Source organism: Achroia grisella, unplaced genomic scaffold, assembly GCF_030625045.1.
Source record: "Achroia grisella isolate CSIRO2021 unplaced genomic scaffold, CSIRO_AGI_Agris_v1 utg1433, whole genome shotgun sequence".
In the NCBI taxonomy this organism is placed as follows: domain Eukaryota; kingdom Metazoa; phylum Arthropoda; class Insecta; order Lepidoptera; family Pyralidae; genus Achroia; species Achroia grisella.
In genome coordinates this window covers 823,004-850,506 of record NW_026712632.1, presented here as the reverse complement: position 1 = coordinate 850,506, position 27,503 = coordinate 823,004, and the positions used below count along the sequence as shown (strand labels likewise).

The window sequence follows — 27,503 nt, the reverse complement described above, 5'->3', positions numbered from 1 at the left end:
TACTACCTGCTCGCCCCGGATTCGCACGGGTGTACGTATATCTATACATCTATACATTGGAGTGTCTGTTTGTAATATTGAAATAACCGTTTTGTACTACATGCATATGAATATAATTACGGTACATACATCAAAATAACATTTTTACAATTTTTGTCTGTTTGTTAATCTGTCTGGTTAATCTCTGAAATGGCTCGACCGATTTTGACGGGACTTTAAGTTCCACGCGGACGAAGTCGCGAGAACAGCTAGTTATATATATATAAACCTTCCTCTTGAATCACTCTATCTATCTGAAATGGCTGGACCAATTTTGACGGGACTTTTCCACGTGGACGACGTCGTGGGATCAGCTAATTATATATATACCTAAACCTTCCTCTTGAATCACTCTATCTATTAAAAAAACGGCTTCAAAATCCGTTGTAAATCTACCTAACTAATCGACGTCTCTGGATACCTTATTTAGGATTACATTACCCGGAACACAAGCTCTGCTTACCGTGAGACTAGATGTCTTTTTATTAATGTCCAAGGATAATTATTTTATCTTTTGTTGGTTTTTATTTCTATTATAAATAAAAAGCACTGAATAAATATTTTTCTTTCTTTCTCTGATTACCCTATTTAAGATTACGGTCGTGAATATATATGACTATATCTTTTAGATATTTGATGCTTACGCTAAAGTAGTTATTATGAAGAAAAATTTATGTTATCCCATCCTAATATAATAGAAAAAACAGTTTATTCGAGCACTCGTTGATAGTATAATGTCTATATATTTGTCACTCCTCGAATTGATAAAAGCTTGTCTTTTATATTATAAAAATGATGTTATCGTGGCCATCGATCTTAACCACTAAATATAACAGTCAGCGTCGAGAACATTCAGATATAAATATTACATGTTAAATATTGAAATGTATTTTTATGTTTCCTTTACGATGTGTGATGTGTGTTCTTGTCTGTTTGTTTGTTATAACGGTTTGTTGATGATTCACTGTAGAATCTGTTTAGTAGATTTGGCGTGAAAGCGAGGCGGACAGACAGACAGTTACTTTCGTTTAGGTGTCTCCACTTAAGATGGGAATGTTAGGTTTTGTTTAATCTTATATATATAGATATAAACGAGAATGAGAGGGTGAAAACTGTGATTGGTTGGTGTTATGCTGTAAATAATATAAATGACGTAGTGGAGTAACTTGAAACAGTCATGCTCGCTATAAAGTTCAAACTTGTGGCGGCGTGGTGGGCCGGGTCGATGTGCTCCCTCTAATATGGTTGAGTGCAATGATGGCTGGCTCATCCGTCATACTCGTGAACGGGTGCTGCTTGTGGGGACTGGTCTGTTCAGGTTGCGAACACTGATTAGATTTTTTGATTTTTTTTATATAGCATATGCTGGTGGTCACTCTATTCTCCCAAATTTGAATTTAAATGAAATAGTATTATTGTAAATATGTACAACATTAAAAAAAAATAAGAGCTGAGTTTCTTGTCAGTTCTTCTCATCTCGAAATCATTCCGAACTGACGGTAGATTTGACATATCATAAGAGTCTGTAATAGACCTACATGAATAAAGATATTTTGAATTTGAATTGAATTTGAATTTGAAGAATGTTTGTGTGTATGGATGCATGTTTATTACACTTTCACACAAATGCTACTGAACAGATTTTGATAAAACTTTACATAAATATAGCTTATACATCAGAATAACACATAGCTTATATTTTGTATTAAAATTTAACGCGAATGAAACCGCGGGCATAACTAGTGTGCTAATAATTCTCAGTTGTCTTGTAATAAAACTTCTTTCGTTTCAATGGCAACTAAATGTATTTTCCCGAGAATGTTGAGACGACTGTAATAAAACTATAAACGACATAATTATTACAGTTAATTGTTTTGTTTTAAGTAGCTGAATTGACATTTTTATATATAGTTGGGATGTGGTCAACATTGGTGGCGATAAAGCTTACGGACCATCTGACGGTAAACGGTAGCCAACGGCCCTATAGACACCTGAAACAGGCGTATCACGTGCCGAACCTAAAGTAACCTTAATATAAATAAAATAAATAAAATAAAAAAAATAAAAAAGCCTTTTATTTCCTAAAATGACAAGAATATTACATGCACTTACTAACTATTTATAAACATATCATGTTATTGATCTTTTTTAACCTTAATATACCCTTCTTAAAAACCACGCTGTCTCAGTCTCTAGAGATAACATAACTTCTCATATGGAAACAATACCTCGAGTAACAGCTGCTTCGTTGTAAAAAACAAACGGTTATCAGTTTTCGATATTTTTCCAATTCTAATTATCGTTATTTTACAACGTGGAGGACCACTGTCTGACTGTTACTGTCCGCTCACATAAAAGTTGTTAAAACTATTTCAATGCGTCACCAATGTGTACTACTCAAGTCACAGACAAATATATAAACAGTAGTGTAACTACAAACAAATCTTTGATATTAAAAATCTTTATTAAGCTCACTTCGTATATTATGAAATTAACTACAGTATTTGCAATAAATAATATTTACTATTAAATAATTCCTTATTGAACTAGGAATATAATTTACAGAGCAGTAAAGTACAGAAGGGAGTGTAATCGCCCGAGCCATCTCTTCATGAGAATAAAACTGAGACGTGAAATGCATTATAAATCTTTGAATTTGTCGACTTGCTCTATACTATAACATGCGTGTATTATACATATAAACCTTCCTCTTGAATCACAATATCCATTATATATAACGTCAAGTCCGCGATCCTAAAACTAAAGAAACCTTAATATACCCTTCTTGAAAATCACACGATGTAGTCTGTAGAGAAGACATAACTTCTCATATGGAAACAATACCTCGAGTAACAGCTGCTTCGTTGTAAAAAACAAACGGTTATCAGTTTTCGATATTTTTCCAATTCTAATTATCGTTATTTTACAACCTGGAGGACCACTGTCTGAGTGTTACTGTCCGATCACATAAAAGTTGTTAAAACTATTTCAATGCGTCACCAATTTGTACTACTCAAGTCACAGACAAATATACAAACAGTAGTGTAACTAGAAACACAATAGCGACAGCTGGTCGACAAGTTAGTTTTTTTTTTCGGACTACTCTAATGCTTTTGGCCGCAGCTGGCCTTTACAGCTTCACCGGACGATAGGGGGCGAGTGCAGATGGCACTCCAAACCAAAGGAAGGTGTTATGAAGTGGCTGAAGGCTAACTCCCGCCTGACGGATACGACTTTAGTCTGAGGTCACCGCTAGGGGTTCGACTCTCAGCTCAGGCTAATAATCGATCCCCGAACGAATTGGGGGACCGATCGGAGGGGCGACGAGATAGTATTGAGTCGCGATCCTCAGCAGTGAGTGAACGATTAAGAGAGAGGAAGTAATTCCAAACAAAACATTAAGCTTAAAAATCTTTATTAAGCTCACTTTGTATATACTGAAATTAACTACTGTATTTCAAAATGCAATGAAGAATATATATTATTTAAGAAGGCTTTATTCAACAAGGAATATAATTTACAGAGTAATAAAGTACAGAAGTGAGTGGTGTAATCGCCCAAGCAATCTTTTTATGAGAATAAAAATGAGTCGTGAAATCAGAAAAGATTAAGATATCTTAAAAAAAATTTGCTTATTTAAACAAATCTATAGAGTAATTCTAGATTCTATAAATTAGTTGCGATGGGATTATTAAAGAAGACATATGTTTCTTTTGACAGTAAACGATAATTTACGAATTTTATGTGTCACAGAAAGATCACTTGGGCGCTGTACCCACGTGAGATTTCCTATGATATCTTTATGTGGTCTATCGACCGTTGCTATATATCTGACTAATTTCAAACCGAATTCAGTATGAGCACTGTAAAAATGTTTGTTTATTTATTTATATGTTTTATAGACCAATAAAATAAGGTACAAATGGAATGCTATAGCATTCTCTTCGAGTCAATCTTTTGGGAAATAAAGAGATACAGTTAAATATACATACATACATTAATAATGTTAAGTACCTATCAACAGATTAGTTTCTGATTTAATCTTATTTAGATACTAAAATTAATAATTTATTAATTTATATAACAGAACCAAGTAATCGTTCAAATAATTTCAGTATATACATATAAATAAATAAATATAAATAAACACTACGTTATCTAGTCCCATGGTATGTAGAGCTTATGCTAGATAATAGATATAAATACGTTGTTTTTTTTTAATACGAATATTTGCACCGTGCGAGGAATCGAACCCGCGACCATCGGACGTAAAGCGGTGTGCTAGACCGCTAGACCACCGAGGTCGTCAAATATGCATACAGTGTGTATAAATACAACGTTTCAATATAAATATATATGTATATATACTTCGTAAGTCTGTTCGTACTTCAACTACTGCGTAGTGTTGTCTACACTGTGGTCCAATAGTAAAAATGTCGTCACATTGTAAAACGACTATTTTAGCATACGTCTGCAATCAGCGTGTAACTTTGCCAACAACTGCCATAACATTTAGTTGGATAATAGTTTTATTTAAATTAGGTAATACTTTTCACTCATGTCACAAATTACAGTCGGCAGACTGTTAATTCAAATTCAAGTTGAAAATATCTTTATTCATGTAGGTCTATTACAGACTCTTATGGTATGTCAAATCTACCGTCAGTTCAGAATGATTTCGAGGTGAGAAGAACTGACAAAAACTCAGCTCGTATTCAAAATATCTTTATTCATGTAGGTCTATTACAGACTCTTATGGTATGTCAAATCTACCATCAGTTCGAAATGATTTCGAGGTGAGAAGAACTGACAAAAACTCAGCTCGTATTCAAAATATCTTTATTCATGTAGGTCTATTACAGACTCTTATGGTATGTCAAATCTACCATCAGTTCGAAATGATTTCGAGGTGAGAAGAACTGACAAAAACTCAGCTCGTATTCAAAATATCTTTATTCATGTAGGTCTATTACAGACTCTTATGGTATGTCAAATCTACCGTCAGTTAGGAATAATTTCGAGATGAGAAGAATCCAGCTGAGGTGATTAGCCGTCGGAGCTGCGGAAGCATTCTCGTGTACACCAGTAGCTTTGGCATTAAGTGGTAAGGTACACTTTGGGGTTTTAGGAAGGAGTCCGGCAGTCCGTTCCAGAGGTAACGGGAGGGTCACCATGACGGATTTCCCCGAGAAAAAAAAGGTGATGTATTTATATCAGTTATCTAGTACCCATAGCTTAACTTGGGTCTAGATGGCGCTGTGTGAATTGTCCTGAAATCATTATTATTAAATGTTAAAACTATTTTAACTTTACATTTTTAAGTCGAAACGTGTGAGTACAAACTACCAACTAGCACTAATTAGGGTCAAATATTAAATACACAATAAGGTTAAATCAGTCGTAGTGATTAGAGCTGACCAGTCCATACCTATGTTTATATAATACACGTGTGTTTTACATATAATTGTTATAGTACAGAACAAGTAATGAAATATAAAGTTTTGTATTGCATGACTCGTGACGGATTACTAGTTAAAATTAAATTCTGTTATTTTATACATGTAGGATTTTAAACTTGGCGGTATGAATGAATGAAACGAAAGAGTATGAATGAATGGAAATGAAAAAGTGAATGGAAAGGAATGATTGTGAAAAGGCAATGGTCACCACTCTCTTCTTCGTGGACTGCTATATAGTGATTGTTTTATCTTAATTTTTTTTTCTATTTATTTTTATCTATTTTTTTTTTTATTTAAATAAAATGATTTCTTGCAAAAATCATAATCCTATTAATTTAGGATACTCATTCCGATATCTATACATATAAATAAATTAGAGTGTCTGTTTGTAATATTGAAATAATTGTTTTTTTACTACAAGCATATGAATATAAATACGGTACATACACCAAAATATTTTTTTTACAATTTTTGTCTGTCTTTCTGTTTGTTCCGGCTAATATCTGAAATGGCTGGATCGATTTTGACGGGACTTTTTTTGGCAGGTAGCTGATGTAATAAGGAGTAACTTAAGCTACTTTTGTTTTGGAAAAATAAAGTTAAATTCCACGCGGACGAAGTCGCGGGTACAACTAGTTTTTTTTTCGGACTACTCTAATGCTGTTGGCCGTAGCTGGCCTTTACAGCTTCACCGGATGTTAGGGGCGAGTGCAGATGGCACTCCAATCCCGCGGAAGGACTTATGGAGCGGCTGAAGGCCAACTCCTGCCTGACGGATACGACTTTAGTCTGAGGGCACCGCTAGGGTTCGAACCTCGGCTCAGGCCGTCGTGGGTACAGCTAGTACATTATACGAGTATTATTATATATATATATATATATACATTACAGCTAGTACATTATACGAGTAGTGTAAAACAGTGTTTTTAGACCAGTGCGGTTGAAATAAGCTACCGATTTGAACCAGTTACGTAATTACTTATTGTAATCGATATTTTACATTTTAATAATTGCTTCCTTATTGGCGCAAGTTATAAGCTTTTACTGTTGCTTACTAATATTACAAACACGGAAGTTTTTAGTGTGGATGGATGAATGGCTGGTTGTTTATTACACTTTCACGCAAAATGCTGAATGGATTTTAATGAAACTTTCACAATATATTATATACGTATATTTACATGGGTGAAACCTCGCGCATAGTAGTATTATCATATTTCTTAATGGAAGGAACTGCATGGTGGTCGATCTGATATTGTACTTTGCTGCCAATGGGGTCATTAGTCACATTAGAATATAGTAGAATAGAATAGAAAATCCTTTATTCAAACAAATTTAATTTAAGCAATTTTGAATAGTCATAATATTTTTTTTTAATATACCGCTCATTCGGAAATCTGTCTCATCACAAGAAGAACGTGCAAGAAACTTATGTATTGCTCTTTTGAATAATCTCTGCGAGTTTCCATTTACAAGTCGAAATGTTTTACTAACAACCCTTCCTTTTTTTACTGTATGTTACATATAAAGTATAGTTTATCTAATTATCTAATATTAGAATGGATTATCGAGATTGTAGCAGGTAGATTCTGTGATGTAAATTTTTTTTCTAGCTGCAATAGCTCGTGATTTGCAACAGAGCGTACCCAGAGCGGTGTCTTGTATTCATGATGATGTCATTGTTGCAGGTTCTATGATGTAACATTTATATTTTTTTTAGTACATTCGCTCGTGATTTGCACCAGAGTGTAACCAGAGCGGTGTCTTGTATTCCCGACGATGTGATTGTTGCAGGTAGGTTCTATGATGTAACATTTTTATTTTTTTTTAGTTACAATCGCTCGTGATTTGCACCAAAGTGTACCCAGAGCGGTGTCTTGTATTCACGATGATGAGATTGTTGCAGGTAGGTTCTGTGATGTAACATTTTTATTTTTTTGCTGCGTTCGCTCGTGATTCGCACCAGAGAATACCCGAAGCGGTGTCTTGGATTCACGATGATGAATATTCATACAGCGTCGCCTTATTACGTTTGCTCGGCATTATAACTAATTGTTTGTTGCAATTAATTCTGCCCAAGTGTACGCATTTACAACGCTCTCTCGTCTGTCTTACATTCGCGGCGTACACTGGCAATACTGGTTTTAAGAGGGGGGGGGGGAGGCAGGTTCAGGGTGTGGGAAAATTGGAAACTTTCGGAACCAGTGACTTTTGCTAATAACCAGCTGGTACCCGCGACTTTGTCTGCGAATTTAATTTTTGCTCTATTTTATTTATAACGCAAAACATTAATTCTAGCAGTCAGCCATAAGTGTCGAGAATGATGCAAAGAATAAATTAAAATAATATGCCATAAAGGGTTATAATGATCAATTCACAGAAATATATCAAGAAATAGATATTAAACTTCAGTGTGCAAATAGTGACGGAGTGGAAACAAGATCACAACAAGCAGCACTCAAAACAAGTACAGTAAATGAATGACTCGACACTCGCCCGGAGACACCTCGGCCTGTCGCAGTGTACACACACGCGTGTACGCAGCCTCTGACAACTGCAGTGCTTCAATGCAATTGTATTTGTATTCTATTTTGTGTGGAATGTTACGTGAATTGATGGATTTATTGGGAACACTACATTTTGCGACAGTAATAGGTATTTAAAAAAATTGTAAGTAGAGTTATGTTTATCCTTATAAAATTAGCTATCTACCAGTGACGGGTCCCGTCAAAATCGGTCTAGCAGTTTTAAAGATAAGCAAGAACAAAAGACACAAAAATAATTTAAATTCCTTTTTAGGTAGCAAGTATAAAAACAGACAGGTAGACACAATTTCTATTACAATTGCACATAAAACAAAAGGTAATACTGCCTTTGGCGGAGTTACTCCGTACGCCGTTATTTCTAGCAGTCAGCCATGGATGTCGAAAATGATGCGAACATAATAAATTAAAAATAATATGCCATAAAGGGTTATAATGATCATTTCGCAAGAAATAGATATTAAGGACCATGTGTATATTATTAAATTCAGTGTGCAAATAGTGACAGAGTGGGAACAAGATCACAACAAGCAGCACTCAAAACAAGTCGAGTAAATGGATGCGAACATAATAAATTAAAAATAATATGCCATAAAGGGTTATAATGATCATTTCGCAAGAAATATATCAAGAAATAGATATTAAACTTCAGTGTGCAAATAGTGACGGAGTGGAAACAAGATCACAACAAGCAGCACTCAAAACAAGTCAAGCAAATGAATGACTCGACACTCGAACGGAGACACCTCGGCCTGTCGCAGTGTACACACACGCGTGTTCGCAGCCTCTGACAATTGCAGTGTTTCAATTCAATTGTATTTGAATACATTTTCATGTGCAATTTTACGTGAATTGGTGGATTTATTGGGAAAAGTACCTTTTGTGACAGCATTTCAGGTAAAGTGTCTTGAGTCTTTGCGTTTGAGAAATTGTATTCATATTTTGATATTGAATTTTGAATGATTTGCGTTGATTTAAAAAACTATGTGCAAAACGAAGTACATATATTTTTGTCGAATATTTCTGTAGAGAGTATGATACGAATTATGAAACTTTTTTAGCTTCATCATCATCATCTACTTCTTTCTTATCTCATTTTTACTTCAAATCAAATAAAAAATCATTATCAAGTTAAAACGTTTTAGCCGTTTATTAAGAACAAGTTGAGTGACCACCAGCATATGCTATAGCAAAGACAAAAGTCAAATCAGTGTTCGTAATCCGAACAGACCAGTCCCCACAAGCAGCACCCAACAAAAAAAAATCACTACTTGATGGAATTATATTATTTTGTTTAATTCCGCTACAATTAGCATGTGAGACTGCAAATATTCGGTGTGGAAACTTGACCACCGTTACGACCTTCTCTAATGGCGATCAAGTTCCGACCGTTACTGAGTCTACACCCATATCGCGACATGTGTTTCGCCTCTGAACGATGCATCATCAGACGTTGAATAGAGTTCGAATATTCGTAGTCTCACACATGTTAATTGTAGCGGAATTAAACAAAATAATAGAAATCTATCATGTAGTGAAATGGACTTCCGCAAAATAACACCTAAATCGATTCGATATATATTAAAAAAAAATCGCACTACTGCCTGTAAATGATACTGTGACGCGTTTAACACGGCAACTTCACGCTGATTTATCGGTCGGCGCACGGACGTTTAATTGCAGCGGCCGTACGTTTATTTTGATTTATTGTATGACGATAGTCTAATGTCGGTCTATTTGTGTACGCATTACTCAGTACTTTATTGTTGAGATTTCTGACGGAGTCAGTAATAAAAGGAAAAGTAAGTTTTTGTTGTGAATAAAATTGAAGCGTGTGTCCTTTGGACGTTTGAATATATCCTTCTAATATTCGTAATGCGAGTAACTGTCTGTCTCGCTTTCAATCCAAAACTACTGAACCGATTACAATGAAATGTAGTACATATATAGTCTAGACCCTGAGAAAGGACATAGGCTACTTTTTAATGCGAAAAAAGGGTTGTAAGGGGTTGAAAGGGGATATGCAAGGTTGTATGGAAGAATCGTCATTTTTAAAGCTTGAAACTTTTATTTAAGTCGTTACGTAAATATAAATAAATGACACGTGCAATTATATTTTTGTATAAGTATATTATATTACGCATTGTGTTCTGAAGAATTTGTTGGTATGATGCCTACGGCTATCTTTTGCTATCTCACACGCTAGAACCTATGTGGTCTCGGACAGTGCGGTTTCATAGGAGCTCTTTTTTTACTAGATTGTAGAATGAGTTACCTGCCGAGGTTTTCTCGAGAGACTAAAGCATGGGGTTTTTCAAGAAAGTTTTATTAAGGTTTCTCAAGAGTCGGTAACGCGTACGTGACACCCCTAGGTGGCGGTAACCGTTTACCATCAGATAGGTCGAGTGCTTGTTTGTCACCATCGTAGTATAAAAACATTCTTTAGTAGTTATCTAGCGATCGCATTCAATGATTGAAACGGTCGAGGTATGACTCGGTCACCCATCCTGAAAATGACCGGTGCCAACGTTGCTTGACCCCGTTGATTGACGAATATTAATTAAATCGGTGTAGTAATATATTAATTATAATATCTTTAATGTGAATATTTCTATTGTTAACAGAGTAATGGCAACAATTATATGGCTGGTGAGCCGCGGCGCAAGCGCGAACTACCAGCGCGGCCCAACCACATACTACTCTACACCATCATAAACCCGGCATATCCCATCACTGTGGTAAGTACAACGAAATATATACTGTATTATAACGGAATTGAAGAGAAAATTGCCAATCAACAATAAGTACGAATAAATACTAATAGGTATGTTCTATACTACTGCAAAGTTTATTTAAAATCCGTTTGGTAGTTATTGCGTAAAAGAGTAACAAACATTCATCCATACTCACAAACTTTCGCGTTCAAATTCATATTCAAATTATCTTTATTCATGTAGGTCTATTACAGACTCTTATGATATGTCAAATCTACCGTCAGTTCGGAATGATTTCGAGATGAGTAGAACTGACAAGAAAGTCAGCTCGTATTTTTTTTTTAATGTTGTACATATTTGTTAATGCATAAATTAAATGTTTAATGTGTATATGTTGTTCATAATAATGACTAGCTTATACCCGCGGCTTCGCTCCCATTGAATCCATTAAGTATCGGAGATCATTGAAATATACATGATTGAATATGCTTTGTAACAAAAAGTTGATATCTTATTATTTTTTTCATAATAAATATTTGTTTTTTTTTTAATAAAAAGTATCCTATGTTTATTTTAATATCTCCAAGAACATGTGTACAAAATTACATGATGATCGGTTCAGTAGTTTTTGTGTGAAAGCGTAACAAACATATCTACTTTCACATTTATTATATTAGTAAGGACTTATCTACAAATTGTGGTTTATTGGATTGGGTAAGCTGTTAAAACATGTAGGCTAAACATATATAAACTATCAATTTCATATATATTATATTAATTACAAATTAATCAATTTACAGCTGACTGATAGAGCTATAAATCAGCTGGCATATAATGAAAATATAGAAATAAATACTAGTATAGAAGCAAACAAAATCCATTTCGAAATAGCTCGGACTTGGTTTGCATGCAACAGGTTGGCTGGCAGATGTGATGTTAGCTTGTTATATATATGGAACATTAGCTTCGTGGTAATGTAATAACTAAATTGTAATTTAAAATGTATTGTAGAGAATTATTAGTTACTACCTGTGCCTGCGGTTTCACCGTCACGTTAAATCCTTACTTCTTACTAATATTATAAATGCGAAACTAACTCTCTGTCTGTCTGTCTCGCTTTCACGCCAAAACTACTGCACTGATTTAAATAATATTTGGTATACAGATAGTACAGACCCTGAGAAAGGACACAGACTACTTTTTAGTACGAAGAAGGGTTGTAAGGGGTTGAAATGGGAGATGAAACGTTCTATTCGTCATTTTTAAAGCTAGAGGCTTAAAACTTATTTTTTATGCTTTTGACTATCAATATGACATTCAAAGTTATTTACCCTTAGGGGGTAAAATAAATAGGGGATGAAATGGAAATTTCTCATTCGCCCTCTATTCCTTACAAACGAAGTCGCGGGCATAAATATGAATAAAATATTTTCTTTCTTTCTTTCTTTCTTTCTTTCTTTCTTTCTTTCTTTCTTTCTTTCTTTCTTTCTTTCTTTCTTTCTTTCTTTCTTTCTTTCTTTCTTTCTTTCTTTCTTTCTTTCTTTCTTTCAACTAGTTTCAATATAAAATATAGCCTGTGTTAGTCTGATTCATAACTATATATACTGTAAAGTTTTAAAAAATCCGTTTAGTAGTTTTTGCGTGAAAGAGTAACAAACATCCATCTTTACAAACTTCGCGTTTATAATATTATTAATATTACAGATGTAACAGTAACATAATCTTTCTCTTATATATATATATAAAATTCTCGTGTCACAGTGTTAGTTACCATACTCATCCGAAACGACTTGACTGATGAAATTTTATATGCATATTCAGTATGTCTGAGAAGCGGCTACTATCTATTTTTCATACTCCTAGTTGATAAGGGTTGTCCACCCCTAATATTTATTTTTCTTTTTTTTTGTACATATATAGGCAGACAAAGAGACACGTATGTATATAAGGTACAGATCAATACAAATCGTCATATAAATGATCACAAAAGTTTATATTCTGCGGGAATCGAACCCCATCATAAGTTATGTGGTAAACCTACACCACCGAGGTCTTATTTGTTTTTATGGCGTGTGAGTGAAGTCAAACGTAAGCAGATTCAATCTTATTAATCAAGTGCCCCAGGGAGAGCTTGCTCTAACCCCTACAAATGGATCCCCATTTATCTCGTACGCAAACGGTTTTGTTATTGTGTTTATTTAGTTAAAATATACTCATAAAACTCATATGTAAATATTTAAGTAGCTTTGTATAAAAATAGATTGATTTCTAAAGTTAATAATACTAAGCTTAACATTTTTGTTATATATCTTACGTATCTATTTTGGGTATTTTTATGGTGTTTTAAAAATGGTAACGTCATAAACACAATTTCTAAAGTTAATAGTACATATTTTGGAAAAAAGTACTGTTATTTTCACATGAAAAAAATTACACCTTGGATAAAAAAAACATCACACAGCACTGGTTTTTTGTAATTTATAAATATTGTTTAGAATTCAAATTTCATTTCGAAAATATTTTTGAATTTAGAATGCTTTTGTCTTAGAATTATTAAAAAAAATTATAATAATGATATGCAATGTTTATTATCCGGAGAAAATATTTACAGAAAAAAAAGAACTTCATATAAATATGCTAAACAAAATGCGACCTTATAGCCTAAAGCAATCTCTTACAGATGATCTGGTAATGCATTCGAAATTTTGAAAAATATTTTAAAATACGAATTAGACTTTTATAAATGAAAAGTTTTGCTTAAAAATCTGTTCTGTGCTCCACTTAGGTAGGTATCAAATATTGGATATCGTCCATAAAAGAAATGGAAAATTCCGATATAAAACTGTAAAGCCAAATAGCACGCTTGATGGGACTTCATCTGTGTCTATCTGCCGTCTGATAGCCAAGTCTGAAGTTGAAATGTAGTCAGCCAGTGTTACAAAAGAAGTGCTAACTCCAATAGCACGGTCGATAGAACTCTATCTACGGATATAATGTGTCATACGGCCAGTCCGAATGCTGAGATGGGTGTAGTGGGCGCGATCTGAGATGCGCGGAGAGAGAACAGTTCGCGGGTTCGATTCCTCGCACGGCACAATCATTTGTATTCATGAGTATTGTTTGTATCTATCTGGGTGTTTATTATGTATATTATATATGTATTTTCGAAAAAAATCTATGTGTTTGTATCAGTTATCTAGTACCAATAACACAAGATTAAGCTAGCTTAACTTAGGTGTAGATGGCGCTGTGTGAATTGTCCTGAGACTATTATTATTAGTTACGTCGCCTATATACTCGTATATACATGAACAGTACTAGGGCTTTTTTTTAATATTCTAATGCTGTTGGCCGCAGCTGATCTTTACAGCATCACTGAACGAAAGACGACTTTTTACAAAGTGATCGCAGTATGATCGTACCGGTTTCACCAATGTTTTGAAAGTCATTTAATTTAATTTTGTTTCCATGATAATGTGTATTTTTTTATTTTTTTTATTTTATTTAATACTGATACTACATTACATTACTGGTGCACAAACATTTATTTTTATTCAATGACTCGCTAAACTGCAACACAGTTTGTTGGCAAGATATATCTCAGATTTTTAGATACCTCAATTTATACAGACATAAAATAATTTACTAAGTTTTTTTTTAACTTTAGTACTGATCTGATCTAGTTTGAATTTTGTTGATTCCATCTAAATTGTTATATAAATTTCGAACCCATTACCCCGTTCTACCTGTACCTAATTACCGTCGAAACCAATATTCTTTCGTCGTAATAATTAATAGATCTCTGTTGAACAAATTTACTCTAATATGGTATTTCTAGTATCTAAATATATATAACTCAAATGTGACTGACGTAGTGATCTATCAACGCAGAGCCCAAACCACTGGACGGATCGGCCTGAAATTTGACATGCAGGTAGATGTTATGATGTAGGTATCCGCTAAGAAAAAATTTTGATTAATTCTACCCCCAAAGGAATAAAATAAGGGATGAAAGTTTATATGAAACTTTGCCAATTTTAAACCGATCGGGCTGAGCATTATTACATGCATAAAGCTTCTATGATGTTGGCATCTCCTAAGAAAGGATTTTGATAAATTCCACCCCTAAGAACGGCGAGCGAAGCCGCGGGCAAAAGCTAGTTGTTATATAATTTTGGAACCCAAAACCCCGTTCTATCCGTACCCAATTACAATCGAAACCAATTGAACAAATTTACTCTATATGATATTTCTAGTGTTATAAATATTTTTTAATACAATTTTGTGAAAAACCTAATTTATGCTATATGGTTATTAAGCTTAATAATCTGCGAAATCTGAACATCTTTACTATTCGTGACATTTGGCATCCAAAATCGCTACAGCGAGAATAAGTGACCGCATCCCAACCCCCGCCGCTGACTCACTGGGGCTTCATAGGGCGTGAAATGTGATATACGCTCGACATGTAAACTTAAAATTGTATTCCGCCTTTGTGCATTGTTTGCAAGTTGTTATTACGTTCTGAAAATACCAGCCCGTGTTAGAATGTTTGGAGTGGTGCGTCCAGGGTTGTCACATGTCCGATATTGTGTCGGTGTCGTTCAGTATTGAGCATTGTTTTAATGAAAGTAGTGATGTGTTGAAACCATAATTAAATTATTGTATTGCATATTTATATGCAATATATAAATTCAATAATTAATGCATGTTTATATAAATTCCATAATTACGGAAACGTAACGTAGTAATGATTGAAATGATTGAACAGTCATTAGATGGGTTCACATAACGCTAAATGACTAAAATACGAGTTCAGTGTAATCTATACATATAAATAAAATTGGAGTGTCTGTTTGTAATATTGAAATGACAGTTTTTTACTACATGCATATGAATATAAATACCGTACATATACCAAAATATTTTTTTTTACAATTTTTGTCTGTCTGTCTGTTTGTTCCGGCTAATCTCTGAAATGGCTGGATCGACTTTGACGGGACCATTTTTGGCAGGTAGCTGATGCAATAAGGAGTAACTTAGGCTACTTTATTTTAGAAAAATTCCTTTATTTAAAAAAAAATAAAGATAAATTACACGCGGATATAATCGCGGGAACAGCTAGTATATTACTAAAAGAGTAAAAAGGGAATAAGAAAGAAAGATTTTTATTCTTTATTTGATGTTTTTTTTTAAAGACCTGGCAACCCTGTGCGTATCTCGAAGACGTAATACTCGTTGTGGAGGGATGTCTTTGGTCCTCTGTAATCGGATAAGGAACTTTGCTGGGCTTTTATCTTGAACGGGGTCCTAGCTTGCAATTCAATGATTATTGCCGACCACGTAGGCACGTGAGTATTGTATTGTACAGGAGATATATATATATATATGTATGTATGTATGTGGGATAATAAAATCGTCTTTACACCGTCTCACGTCGTTCTGTCAACTCCTTCAATTGTTTATTTAAAAATAAAACTATATTTGAAATAAAACGCATAAACCTTTCCACATATTCTACATAATTATATACTAACCCGGCAAACGTTGCTTTGCCCTATATATTAATATCCCAATTAAAAAATAGGAGTCGGTGATAGTACGTGAAAAATTTAAGGGTGTGAGTATTTTTTATGCCACATAAAAAAATCAAAATAAAACTTTTTATCGAAAAAATGAATTCGTCTGCATCACACTTCTTGACTTTTTTTATTATATTTGTTGTAACTGGCTAATGAAGAAACGTTTTATATTCTAAAATTGTATTTAAATTTATAGTTTTTTTATATTACATTCTTGTTTTGTTACTTTCTTTCTTTTCTGTTTTATGTTATTTTTCCAAGTCTTTTTTTCATTATCTATACATAAATAAAATAAAACTACTACAATATTTCGCCAAATTTACATAATATGTTATTAAATTATAGCCTATCTCTTATTATAAGCTATATTAATGTTATTATTGACGACCTCGGTGGTCTAGCGGTCTAGTCTACCGCTTTACGACCGATGGTCGCGGGTTCGATTCCTCGCACGGCACAAACATTTGTATTCATGAGTATGATTGTTTGTATCGGTCTGGGTATTTTCTATGTATAATATGTATGTATTTACGAAAGAAAAATTATCTGTGTATTTGTATCAGTTGTCTAGGACCCATAATACAAGCTTTAGCTAGCTTAACTTGGGTCTAGATGGCGCTGTGTGAATTGTCCTGAGATTATTATTATATTATTAGTAAAGTATCATCAAGATCCATTAAGTATTGTTTACGTAAAAGATTAACAAACATCCATTTATAATTTAAGAACCACGATCTTATCATCCAAAGATCCATCCAAGAATATTAGTAATATCATAAATGCGAAAGTATGTGAGTATGGATGGGTGTTTGTTACTCTTTCACGCAAAAACAACTGAATCTATTTTGATGAAACTTTACGGTAATATAGCTTAGCTTATACGTAAGAATAACACATAGGCTACAATTTAAAAAAATATTTTGGGCTATGAAATAAGCTGAAACAAAATAAGAAATGTAACCCGTATAATGTTAAATTACTGTGAAAATGCAACGTTATTTTACGTTTTTTTCTGTATTTCAATGAAGAAAATTTTATATAAAAAAATACGATAAGACTTGGAAAGAAAATGTACGCGACAGATCCGTGAAAAATAGATCCCAAACAAAAGGAATGGAATGCTTTGTCATTTTTATAAACGTTCACCGGAGAATATATTTTGGAAACATTTTCCATGGCCTCGGTGGTCCAGTGGTTTAGCACACCGTCTTAATTCCGATGGTCGCGGGTTCGATTCCTCGCACGGCAAAAACATGAGTATAATTGTTTCTATCGGTCAGGATGTTTACTATGTATATATGTGTGTATTTACAAAAAAAATATCTAAGTTATCTAGTACCCATAACACAAACTTTAGCTTAACTTGGGTCTAGATGGCGCTGTGTGAATTGTCCTTAGATTAGTATTATTATTTTGTAAGATTCTGTATATTATATCTTCCACCTATTTTGGCCTTTGTAAAAATGAATTTAAAAAAATAACACATTTTCTTGTGGAAAACATCACCGTGCGGTCGCCGGGTCTATACAATGGCAAAGTGGGAAACTCCGAACAGTTCCCGGGATATGGACCCGGGTGTAGGTTTTAGATGTCCCAAAGAGGGTAACTCCGAACAGTTCCCGGGACTTGTGACCCGGGTGTAGGTTTAAGGTGTCCCATTTTTCACGCCGTTTTTGGGCCGTTATGGCCCAAATGAGAGTGTTCAAAATCTACCCTGTAACATCGTAAGCACAGATTATTATATTAGAGCCCGTTAGTTTCTGTTCCCGCGCGTTCCCTTCCCCTTCCTTACCTAGTACTGAACTGACCGTACAGCGGCCTTGACGCGCGCGTGCATTGTGTTGTGAATTAAAATAAATTAGAACTGTGTTAAACCTACTGTGAAACTGGAAAGCTAGCGAAGATACCTTCGAGACCCTGAAACCCAAGAAATCCGCAGAACCATACAGGTACGAGACAGACGCTTCCACCTATTTTTCCCTATATATATACATAGTAAATTCCCTAACATTTTGGTAGCAGAGTACTTTCCCTAACAGAGAGACTGATTGCGGAAAATGAAGTTCAATATACACTACAAGGTGTCCCATGCCGACGTATGTACGTCAACACTCACCTTCACGGCTCGTGTTTCTCTCCCTGCCCATACGAAACTGGTAGGAACCCGGTGATGCAGCTTTAGCTACACGATCAGTAGTCTGTTTTTTATTGACACCACTTAAGTGAAAAATATATTATTTTTACATTTGTGAAAAATAATATATTTTTCACAATTTTGGTACAGTATACCTATACTTTATTAATTTTAGCTGATTTTATGATAAAACGTTTTATAAACAAACACCCACATATTATTTATTTAGTAAATTAAAATACCCTAATTAAAAATTGCAAAAACCCCGTAATGTCAAAATTGTCTCCGAGATTAAAAAAACAGACTGTAGCATAAAAATTACTGCAGTTGTAGATAGGCCAAGATTTTTATACTATGTAGGTATTTCTGCGATTTGATTAGTACAGTAATGCTTACTTTGGGACTAGATTGCGGTGTGAATTATCCAATGTTATTATTGTTAGAGTTCACATCGATATTGTAGAAAAATCCGATATTTTAAAAATATATTAAAAGAAGGTAGTTTGTTTTTAGTACTAAGAAGTACCCAATGTAAAGATTATTACGAATATTGTAAATAACGCCATCTAGTATTTATAGACCAATCTACCACACTGACTTTGGTCTATAAATAGGTAGGTCGGTAGTTGAATAATCCTCTTTCGTTGGGTGGGCCACGGCATTCAGTCGACGAGCGCAGAGCGTGCCGGTTGTGTTTTGAATACTAAAGTGAATTGTATTAGAAATGGGTTTATCCCGGTCTTAGTTGGGCCTGAGGGGAAGCTGCAAGTAGTGAAGGTGAGTGTTAATGCATTCTAAAAGGGCCTTTTAAACATACACTCGTGTCACAAGTCACGGGCTCTACTTGGGGTTTCCCTTACGGTAGCCGGCTTCAAAGCCTAACTCGTCATCATTTATTAGTGCTTCTTACATTATTATTTCATAGTATTGATCGTATAACGACTTTTTAAAGAACAATTCTCATCCTGTCGTCCAACTTCATAACATGTGTGCTATTGGCAAACTTTCTCCATACTAGACCATTAAACTCGGCTTCCCGATGTCTCACATAACTTTCATTCGACTTTGATATTTTCCCGGCGATCGCTTTTTTCTCCGTTTCCACTAAATGTGAATTAATTCTATTATATTACTTCTTCTTCGTGCGATATTGCCGGCGACGGATGGAGTGTCTGATTTGAATTTATATAAGGCATTATAATTGTACGCTTTGTCTTTGGAAATGCGGAGGCAATTACGGAGTCTTTGGTGCATTAATTTAATGTTTCACTCAGTTTTGCTATTATATATATCGTCTTTACCCAAAGTGGGGTTCTTGGTAACTAAATATATGTAAATATACAAATACATATTAGTAACAAATAGATAAATAATAATAACTATGTATAGTAAATAATAATAAAAATACTTACGGTCTTATTCCAACCAGTCTGGAACAACATCTCGGACGGTTGGGATTCCGAGGCGGCTCACTCTCGGGAAAGATGCAGAAAGCGGTGCTCTTAGATTCTGCCCGCATTATACGCCGGTTTCTCTCCTTGGGGCCCTGAACCCCGGCCGACTGTGCTTCTGCCGGGGGTAAGTTGCCATCTCCTCTCCTTAAGAGGGGAGATGAGAATTTTTGTAAAATACTTGAATAATTATAAATTAACAAGTAGTGATAAATATATATTTCTAAGTTACTAACACCATAATTTTGTAATAAGCAAAAGCAAAAGACTTTTTTTTATTTTTTTTTATTTTATTTATTTTAATTTATATCGTCATATCGGTCGGTCTGTAATAGATTTTAAACACGAGTAAACTTTGTCGTGTATCTACAATCTATTATTATTTTAGCGAGGTAGACAGACTTTGTAAGTCTTCGGCGTAAGTATCTCACTCTCAATGATTTCAACTGCCAAACAACTTTGCAAGATTTATTTCGTTGGTAGGCTTCAGTTTAATTATACATATAGGTAATTAATTTTATAGCCTAACAATAATAGAATTTCAAAAACGTGCTGCTTGTAGGGACTGGTCTGCTCTGATCACTACGACTGATTTAATCTTATTGTATACTAGCTGTTCCCGCGACTTCGTCCGCGTGGAATTTAACTTTATTTTTTCTAAAACGAAAGAAGTATTCTAAAATAAAAATAGCCTAAGTTACTCCTTATTACATCAGCTGCCTGCCAAAAAAGTCCCGTCAAAATCGGTCCAGCCATTTCAGAGATTAGCCGGAACAAATAGACCGATAGACAGACAGACAAAAATGATAAATATCATTTTGGTGTACCCTATATATGTATGTAGTAAAAAACTATTATTTCAGTGTTACAAACAGATTATTTATATGTATAGATTTAATATTTGATACTAATAAATTAGTGCTAGTTGGTAGTTTGTATTCACGCATTTCGTAAGTCGAAATGCGTGAATACATACGTGAATAAGAGAGCAACACAGATTTCTTGCTCGATCTTCTTGTGATGAGACAGCTTTCCTATTGAGCGGTAGATTAAAAGAAGACTAACTGTGACTATTCAAAAGTGCTCAAAGTAAGTTTATTTGAATAAATGTTTGTGCGAAATGTGCATAGCTAGTAATTAATACCGTCCACGTGTATATAATATAGGACTGGCTTGTATGTGAAGTTTTAATGTGTATTTGAACAGCCCTAGATGTTATATGTTGTAATGGGCTATTTAGATATAGTGTACGGACGGTGTGGCGAATTGTAGTGTGGTAAACCGCACCATGTCATTCGTGTTGATTGTCCTGTAACGCTTTGGTAAATGGATTCGGTGACTATTGTCCGATATTGTCCGACATTGTCCGATAATGGTCAGTGCCTATTTCAGGCTGTTTCAGTAACTATTACTGTAGTTTAAAGTTATATATGGAATGTATGATAGACGGCTTCTGTGATTTATCGGTTTAGCACAACTGACCTTCTGATGCCTGCGGGTTTGATTCCTGGCGCGGTGCAAACATTTGTATTAATGAATGTTGTGTTGAATATCCTGTAACGCTTTGTAAGTGGTTTCGGTGACTATTGTCCGATATTGTCCGACATTGTCCGATAATGGTCAGTGCCTATTTCAGGCAGTTTCAGTAACTATTACTGTAGTTTAAACTGATATATGGAATGTATGATAGACGGCCTCTGAGAACAACTGATCTTGTGATGCTCGCGGGTTCGAATCCTGGCGCGGTGCAAGTATTTGTATTAATGAATGTCGTGTTGAATGTCCTGTAATGTTTTGTTAAATGGCTACAGGGACTATTGTCCGACATTGTCCGATAATGGTCAGTGCCTATTTCAGGCAGTTTCAGTAACTATTACTGTAGTTTAAACTGATATATGGAATGTATGATAGACGGTTTCAGTGGTTTACCACACGGTTTTACATCCGATGGTTGCGAGTTCGATTCCTCGCAGGGTGCAAGCATTTGTATTCGTGTGTATGACTGTTTGTATCAGCCTAGGTATTTTCTATGTACATTATGGATGTATATGCAAAACAAATAAAACCTAATCTTAATAAATATTCATGAATGTTATGACGTAGGCATCCGCTAAGAAAGTATTTTGATAAATTCCACCCCTAAGGGGATAAATTAGGGGTTGATACATTTGTATTTTCTAGTATGATTGTTTGTATTGGGTGTTTTATATGTATTATAATATGCATAGAAAACACCCGTATGTATGTATTTACAACGTGTGCTAACCTCACCGAGAATTCAATAGGAGTAAACTTGGAGTTTAAGTCGAAAACTGTACAGCATCTGTAGTACTGTTTTAAATATATTGTAAATACTGCACTAAGGAATTGGTGCCTGTTGTTTTAGTGATTATTATGTCATGTTTATTTTATACATAATAGATTTAAGTTAGTTCTATTTACAAAAACATAGTCCATCCGTTACTGGAAACCGAATTTCAATCATCCGATAATTCGGTGGTGATTGAGTGATCCGGGAGAGTCATTAAGACGCCATGACACGTTAAGTTCCCTGCGGCTTCCCAAAAGTTGGTATGACAAATTGAACCTTGAATTAGAAGGCATAAATCGATTAAGTTACGTACGGCCAGAGTAATGTCACGTGACAGGCCGATGATTGTTACTAATGGGAAATAGTGGTCTACCAGTTTCCCCTCCGATCGATGGACGGGGTCCAATAGAATAGAATAGAAAATCATTTATTCAAGTAAACTTACATTGAAGCACTTTTGAATAGACATCATATTTTTTTTAATCTACCGCTCATTCGGAAAGCTGTATCATCACAAGAAGAACGAGCAAGACTGCGTGTTGCTCTTTTAAATAATTATATTGTTACTTTATGTTTTAAGTTGAAGTGTGTGAATACAAACTACCAATTAACACTAATTCAATTCAGCACAAGAATATATATACCACCAACATATATACATGAACGGCAAGCACCACGGTCAGCATGAAAAGCAACTCATCGAGACAACCTAAGCAATAATATTGTTATATTATATTGTTAGTGAAGTGAGTGGAAATACTCAAATAGTTAAATCAGTTGAGTATTAAATATTTTTCTAATTGGTTAAGCAACTAAATAGGAGTAAATCAATCGTAGTGAGAGCAGTTAGAGCAGACCAGTCCCTACAAGCAGCACTTTATCACGAGTATGAGCCAGTCATCACTGCGCCCGACCATATTTTAGGGACCCCAATGACCCGGCCCACCACGCCGACACATGTCTAAAACCACGTTTTATTTATTTATATTGTGTTACCGATATTTTAGTTTTAACCAAATTATCCGTTATCATGGTTGAGACACTGCCGAAATATCGAAAACTCAATCAAAATGAAACGTGGTAAGTGATTTTTACTAATTATACGTATAAATAATGATTCAATTAAATTTAAAACAATTGTCTTTAACATTTAAATTTTTATAGCATTTGATTATTTTATATGTTATTTTCCACGTTATCAGTCTGTAACTATTTAATAGATTGCATAGTGATTTAAAAGATGCAATTTATAAAAACAATTTGAAAATTAAACTTAAAAAATATTTATTAAAAAAATGCTTTTACTCTGTAGACGAATTTTTGATGAATGACCGTTACTGTGGCTCAATTTGGAAATTATTATTGGTTTATTATTATTATTACTATTACTGATTTTATTGTTATTGGTATTATTATTTTGACATTGTTATTTTAGATTTAGATTTAATTTTGTACTTTGAAATTCGACACAATAATTATTGTTATGAATAAATAAATATGCCATCTAGGCTAAACAGGCCGGACAAATACGTTCTATATATAACATTTCTTTAAGTATTCACGCATGTTTTACAAATAAATTTAATCTTGACGGCTTCATCAGTCCACAGTACTAACAATAACCTTCCCTCCTCAACGATACGATTGGCAGGTAAAAAATTAGACTTTGAATTGGCTGCCTTTACAGAAGTGGGATCACAATAAGCAACAGCAGTAGCAACAAATAAGGAAACTGGGGCAGTAAAAGGATAAAATACAAAGAGAAACATATCCAAGTAACAATATTGTGACAAAACGGTCGCGGTGCGGTGGCGGGCGCTGTGACAATAAAACATAAATTGTGACAATTGTGGCTTAGGGGGTGTGTGGTGTGATATGTTTCTAGCTAGAGGTGGGGTGTGAAGGGATTTTAGATTTTTAGAAAAAGTATTCGCAAATTAATGGAATGTTATTTGTAGTGGTTATAATTTTTTTTTGGTAATATTGATTATCTATAGTCTTACTGATTATTAAATTAATAACGGTTGATTTTAGACTACTGTGTGACCATTGGTTAAAATCAGTCCGTCAAACCAGTACAGGTGTATGACAATAGTTGTTCATGCACGAGATTTTCTTTTAATGTTAGACATAGATACCTATATAGTATACATATGAATAAGATGGCTTCTAAAAAAACTACATAGGAATACAATGTAAATAAACTGGCTTTTAAAAAAAAGAAATACAGTTGAAGACCTTGCCAGTTCTTCTCAATTGAATCTGTACAGTGAACTGGAAAAAGAAATTTAGTTGAGTTACTTGTGTTCTGTTTTAAGTTTCACGCGGTCATTATTTATAAGTATAATTAGTAAATCACGAGATATTGCATCTCTGTGCATCTTCTACCGCATATATCACGGGGAGTGTTCTGAGGAATTGTTCGGATTAATACCAGCTGCTGAGTTTCAACACCGTACCACCCGCCAGAAACTGAAATACCATCCTGATCATCTGGATGAATGGCGGTCTTCCACAGCACGGTTTTCTAGAAACTTTTTGCCTCGCACAACCACATTGTGGAATCACCTTCCAGCAATGGTATTTCCGAACCGATACGATATTGAAACCTTCAAGAAAAGAGCTTATTCCTTTTTAAAAGGCCGACAACGTACTTGCAATTCCCCTGGTGTTGCGGGTGCTCATGGGCGGCGGTAATCACTTACCATCAGGTGAGCCGCATGCACGTTTGTCCCCTGTGTTATACAAAAAAAAAATTAACCACGTTTTATTTTTGAGTTCCCGATATTTCGGCAGTATTTATATATCGGGAACTCAACACAAATAAAACGATACTTACTTGTGTTCTTCTCAATTGCATCTGTAGCCTGACCTACATAAAACTATAGGATAAAAAATAAATATTAATACAAAAAACTTGACGTTCATAAGCAACTACAATGTTCTACATGAATAAATGATTTCTGATTTGATGAGAGTAAGTTATCAAAACGTTAAAGTTGTAATAACATAGTAGTGTGGGTACGGGACCGGTGGAGCAAATCAAATAAACCACAGTGAGACAGTAATAAAACTAAAGCCAAACTTTCCGGACGTAATCCAATAATAACTTGTACCACTTGAAACTTGTGCCGGCCTTAAATTGAAAACGGCCGCATGAAAATAATCGTGGACACGGCCGTTTAGTGTTATTGTTTGTAACTACTATTGTAGAAATATAAATTATTTAATGTTTATATAAATAAACTTAATATAAGCACTTTGAATAATCAGACAATTGTCTGTTGCATGTCAGAAATGACTAAATCTGCTCTGATTCAAAATATCACACTCAATGTATGCTACAATCATTTTATGCAATAAAATTTCATTTTATATTTTTGCATTCTACCACTTTTTGCGAAAGCAGATTCATCACAAGAAGAATGATCAGGAGAGATGCGTGTTGGAAACCTACTCTTTTAAATAAATGTTTAATATATTCTTTATTGCATGTAATACATTAGAAATAGAAATAATCTTTATTTAAATAAACTTAATATAAGAACTTTTGAATAGTCAAGTTTTTTTATTCTACCGCTCATTCGGAATGCAGACGCATCACAAGAAGAATGAGCAAGAAACTTGTGTGTTGCTCTTTTAAATAAATATTGATTTACTTATATTTAATTAACAACAAGGATTAGGCAAGCGACAATCAACATAGAAACCGCTACGCACTTAATCTCTGTTCAATCAGATAACATTGTCAGCGTTATGAATTTTAAGTTAGATATTTTCTACAAAAACATTATTATCATTTATAAATTCTTCAATTTTATATAAAGAAAATATTTTATAACACATTTGAATTTTTTTTTCTGGCAAATTGAGCATGGCAATTCAATGACAATGGCATTCATATTATAATTTAGAGACAAAGTGAGCAAGTGGATTTACCACTAGAATAGATCTCTTGACAGTAGCATAGGTGGTATTGAGTGGGTAATGACTGGTGCAAAACTTGTAGTGTTGCTTATATTATAACTGTATTATATTCTAGAAATAGAAATCTAAATAATGTTTATATAAATAAATTTAATATAATCACTTTTGCATAATCATATTTTTTATTCTACCACTCATTTGGAACGCAGACCCGTCACAAGCATGAGCAGGAAACTTGCGAGTGTTGCTTCTAAATAAATGTTGTTCAGGATTTTTTTTTTAAGAATTTTGCTTGAATACAAACTGCCAAATAGCAAAGTTGATATAAATAAATAGTTACTTGAGTAACAAAATAAATGAGTCATAGTATTCAGAGCAGGTATTATTACCTATCAACATTTGACATTCACTGTTACTCCAGTCAGCTTATGACCACAGCTAATGCAACCTAATCGAAAGCCGAGAGTGGTAAATACTTTTATTTACCATAAAATTATTGATGTTAAAACCAGTTTAACTATATTAATAATTTTATACTTATCAACATTTGACATTCACTGTTACTCCAGTCAGCTCATGACCACAGCTAATGCAACCTAATCGAAAGCCGAGAGTGGTAAATACCTTTATTTACCATAAAATTATTGATGTTAAAACCAGTTTAACTATATTAATAATTTTATACTTATCAACATTTTACATTCACTGTTACTCCAGTCAGCTCATGACCACAGCTAATGCAACCTAATCGAAAGTCGAGAGAGGTAAATACTTTTATTTACCATAAAATTATTCGTATTAAAACCTATTTAACTATATTAATAATATGTACTGAACGCGGAATTTTGAAAATAAGTAATAAAGTAATTGTATTTCAATTACTATAATATTGTTTTTTTTTATGGCAAGAATACATGTAGTATGTTTATAATAAGGTGCTTAAATTTATTATTATAATCGATATACTGTGAGGAGCTAGTCTCTGAAATAGGTATAAACTGTACAATTAACTGAGACATCTGTAGTAGTCTCCAATATTTAATTATTTCTATTGTATTTCTATTCTGGTCTGAGTACCCCATTTTGGACTTATAGGCGTGAACCCTTGAGGCACTATGTGGTATCATTGATGGAATTGCTAAAGTTTCCAGGAATAAGGAGCCAATCAAATAATCCTTACCGACTTCAATAAAGTCCACATATTTTGTGTGTACAACTTTGTCACGAGGGGTTGAATTCGTGTTGGGGGAACTTTTGAGGGAAGTTTGATTACGCCCCAATTGTGGGGGATGGGTCGTAGAGAAATATGAAAATAGTTATAAAATGACAGGGCTGTTTTTATG

General features: G+C 34.1%; 1 protein-coding gene across 1 annotated transcript in view; it reads left to right on the top strand.

Annotated features, from left to right (window-relative positions):
* Positions 1-27,503, top strand: part of LOC131855473 (heterogeneous nuclear ribonucleoprotein L) — a 528,919-nt gene that overhangs the window by 126,012 nt on the left and 375,404 nt on the right. Inside the window, exon 2 of the mRNA XM_059206751.1 lies at positions 10,666-10,779. Within this exon, the coding sequence (XP_059062734.1) occupies positions 10,666-10,779 (114 nt within the window). The remainder of the gene's footprint in view (positions 1-10,665; positions 10,780-27,503) is intronic.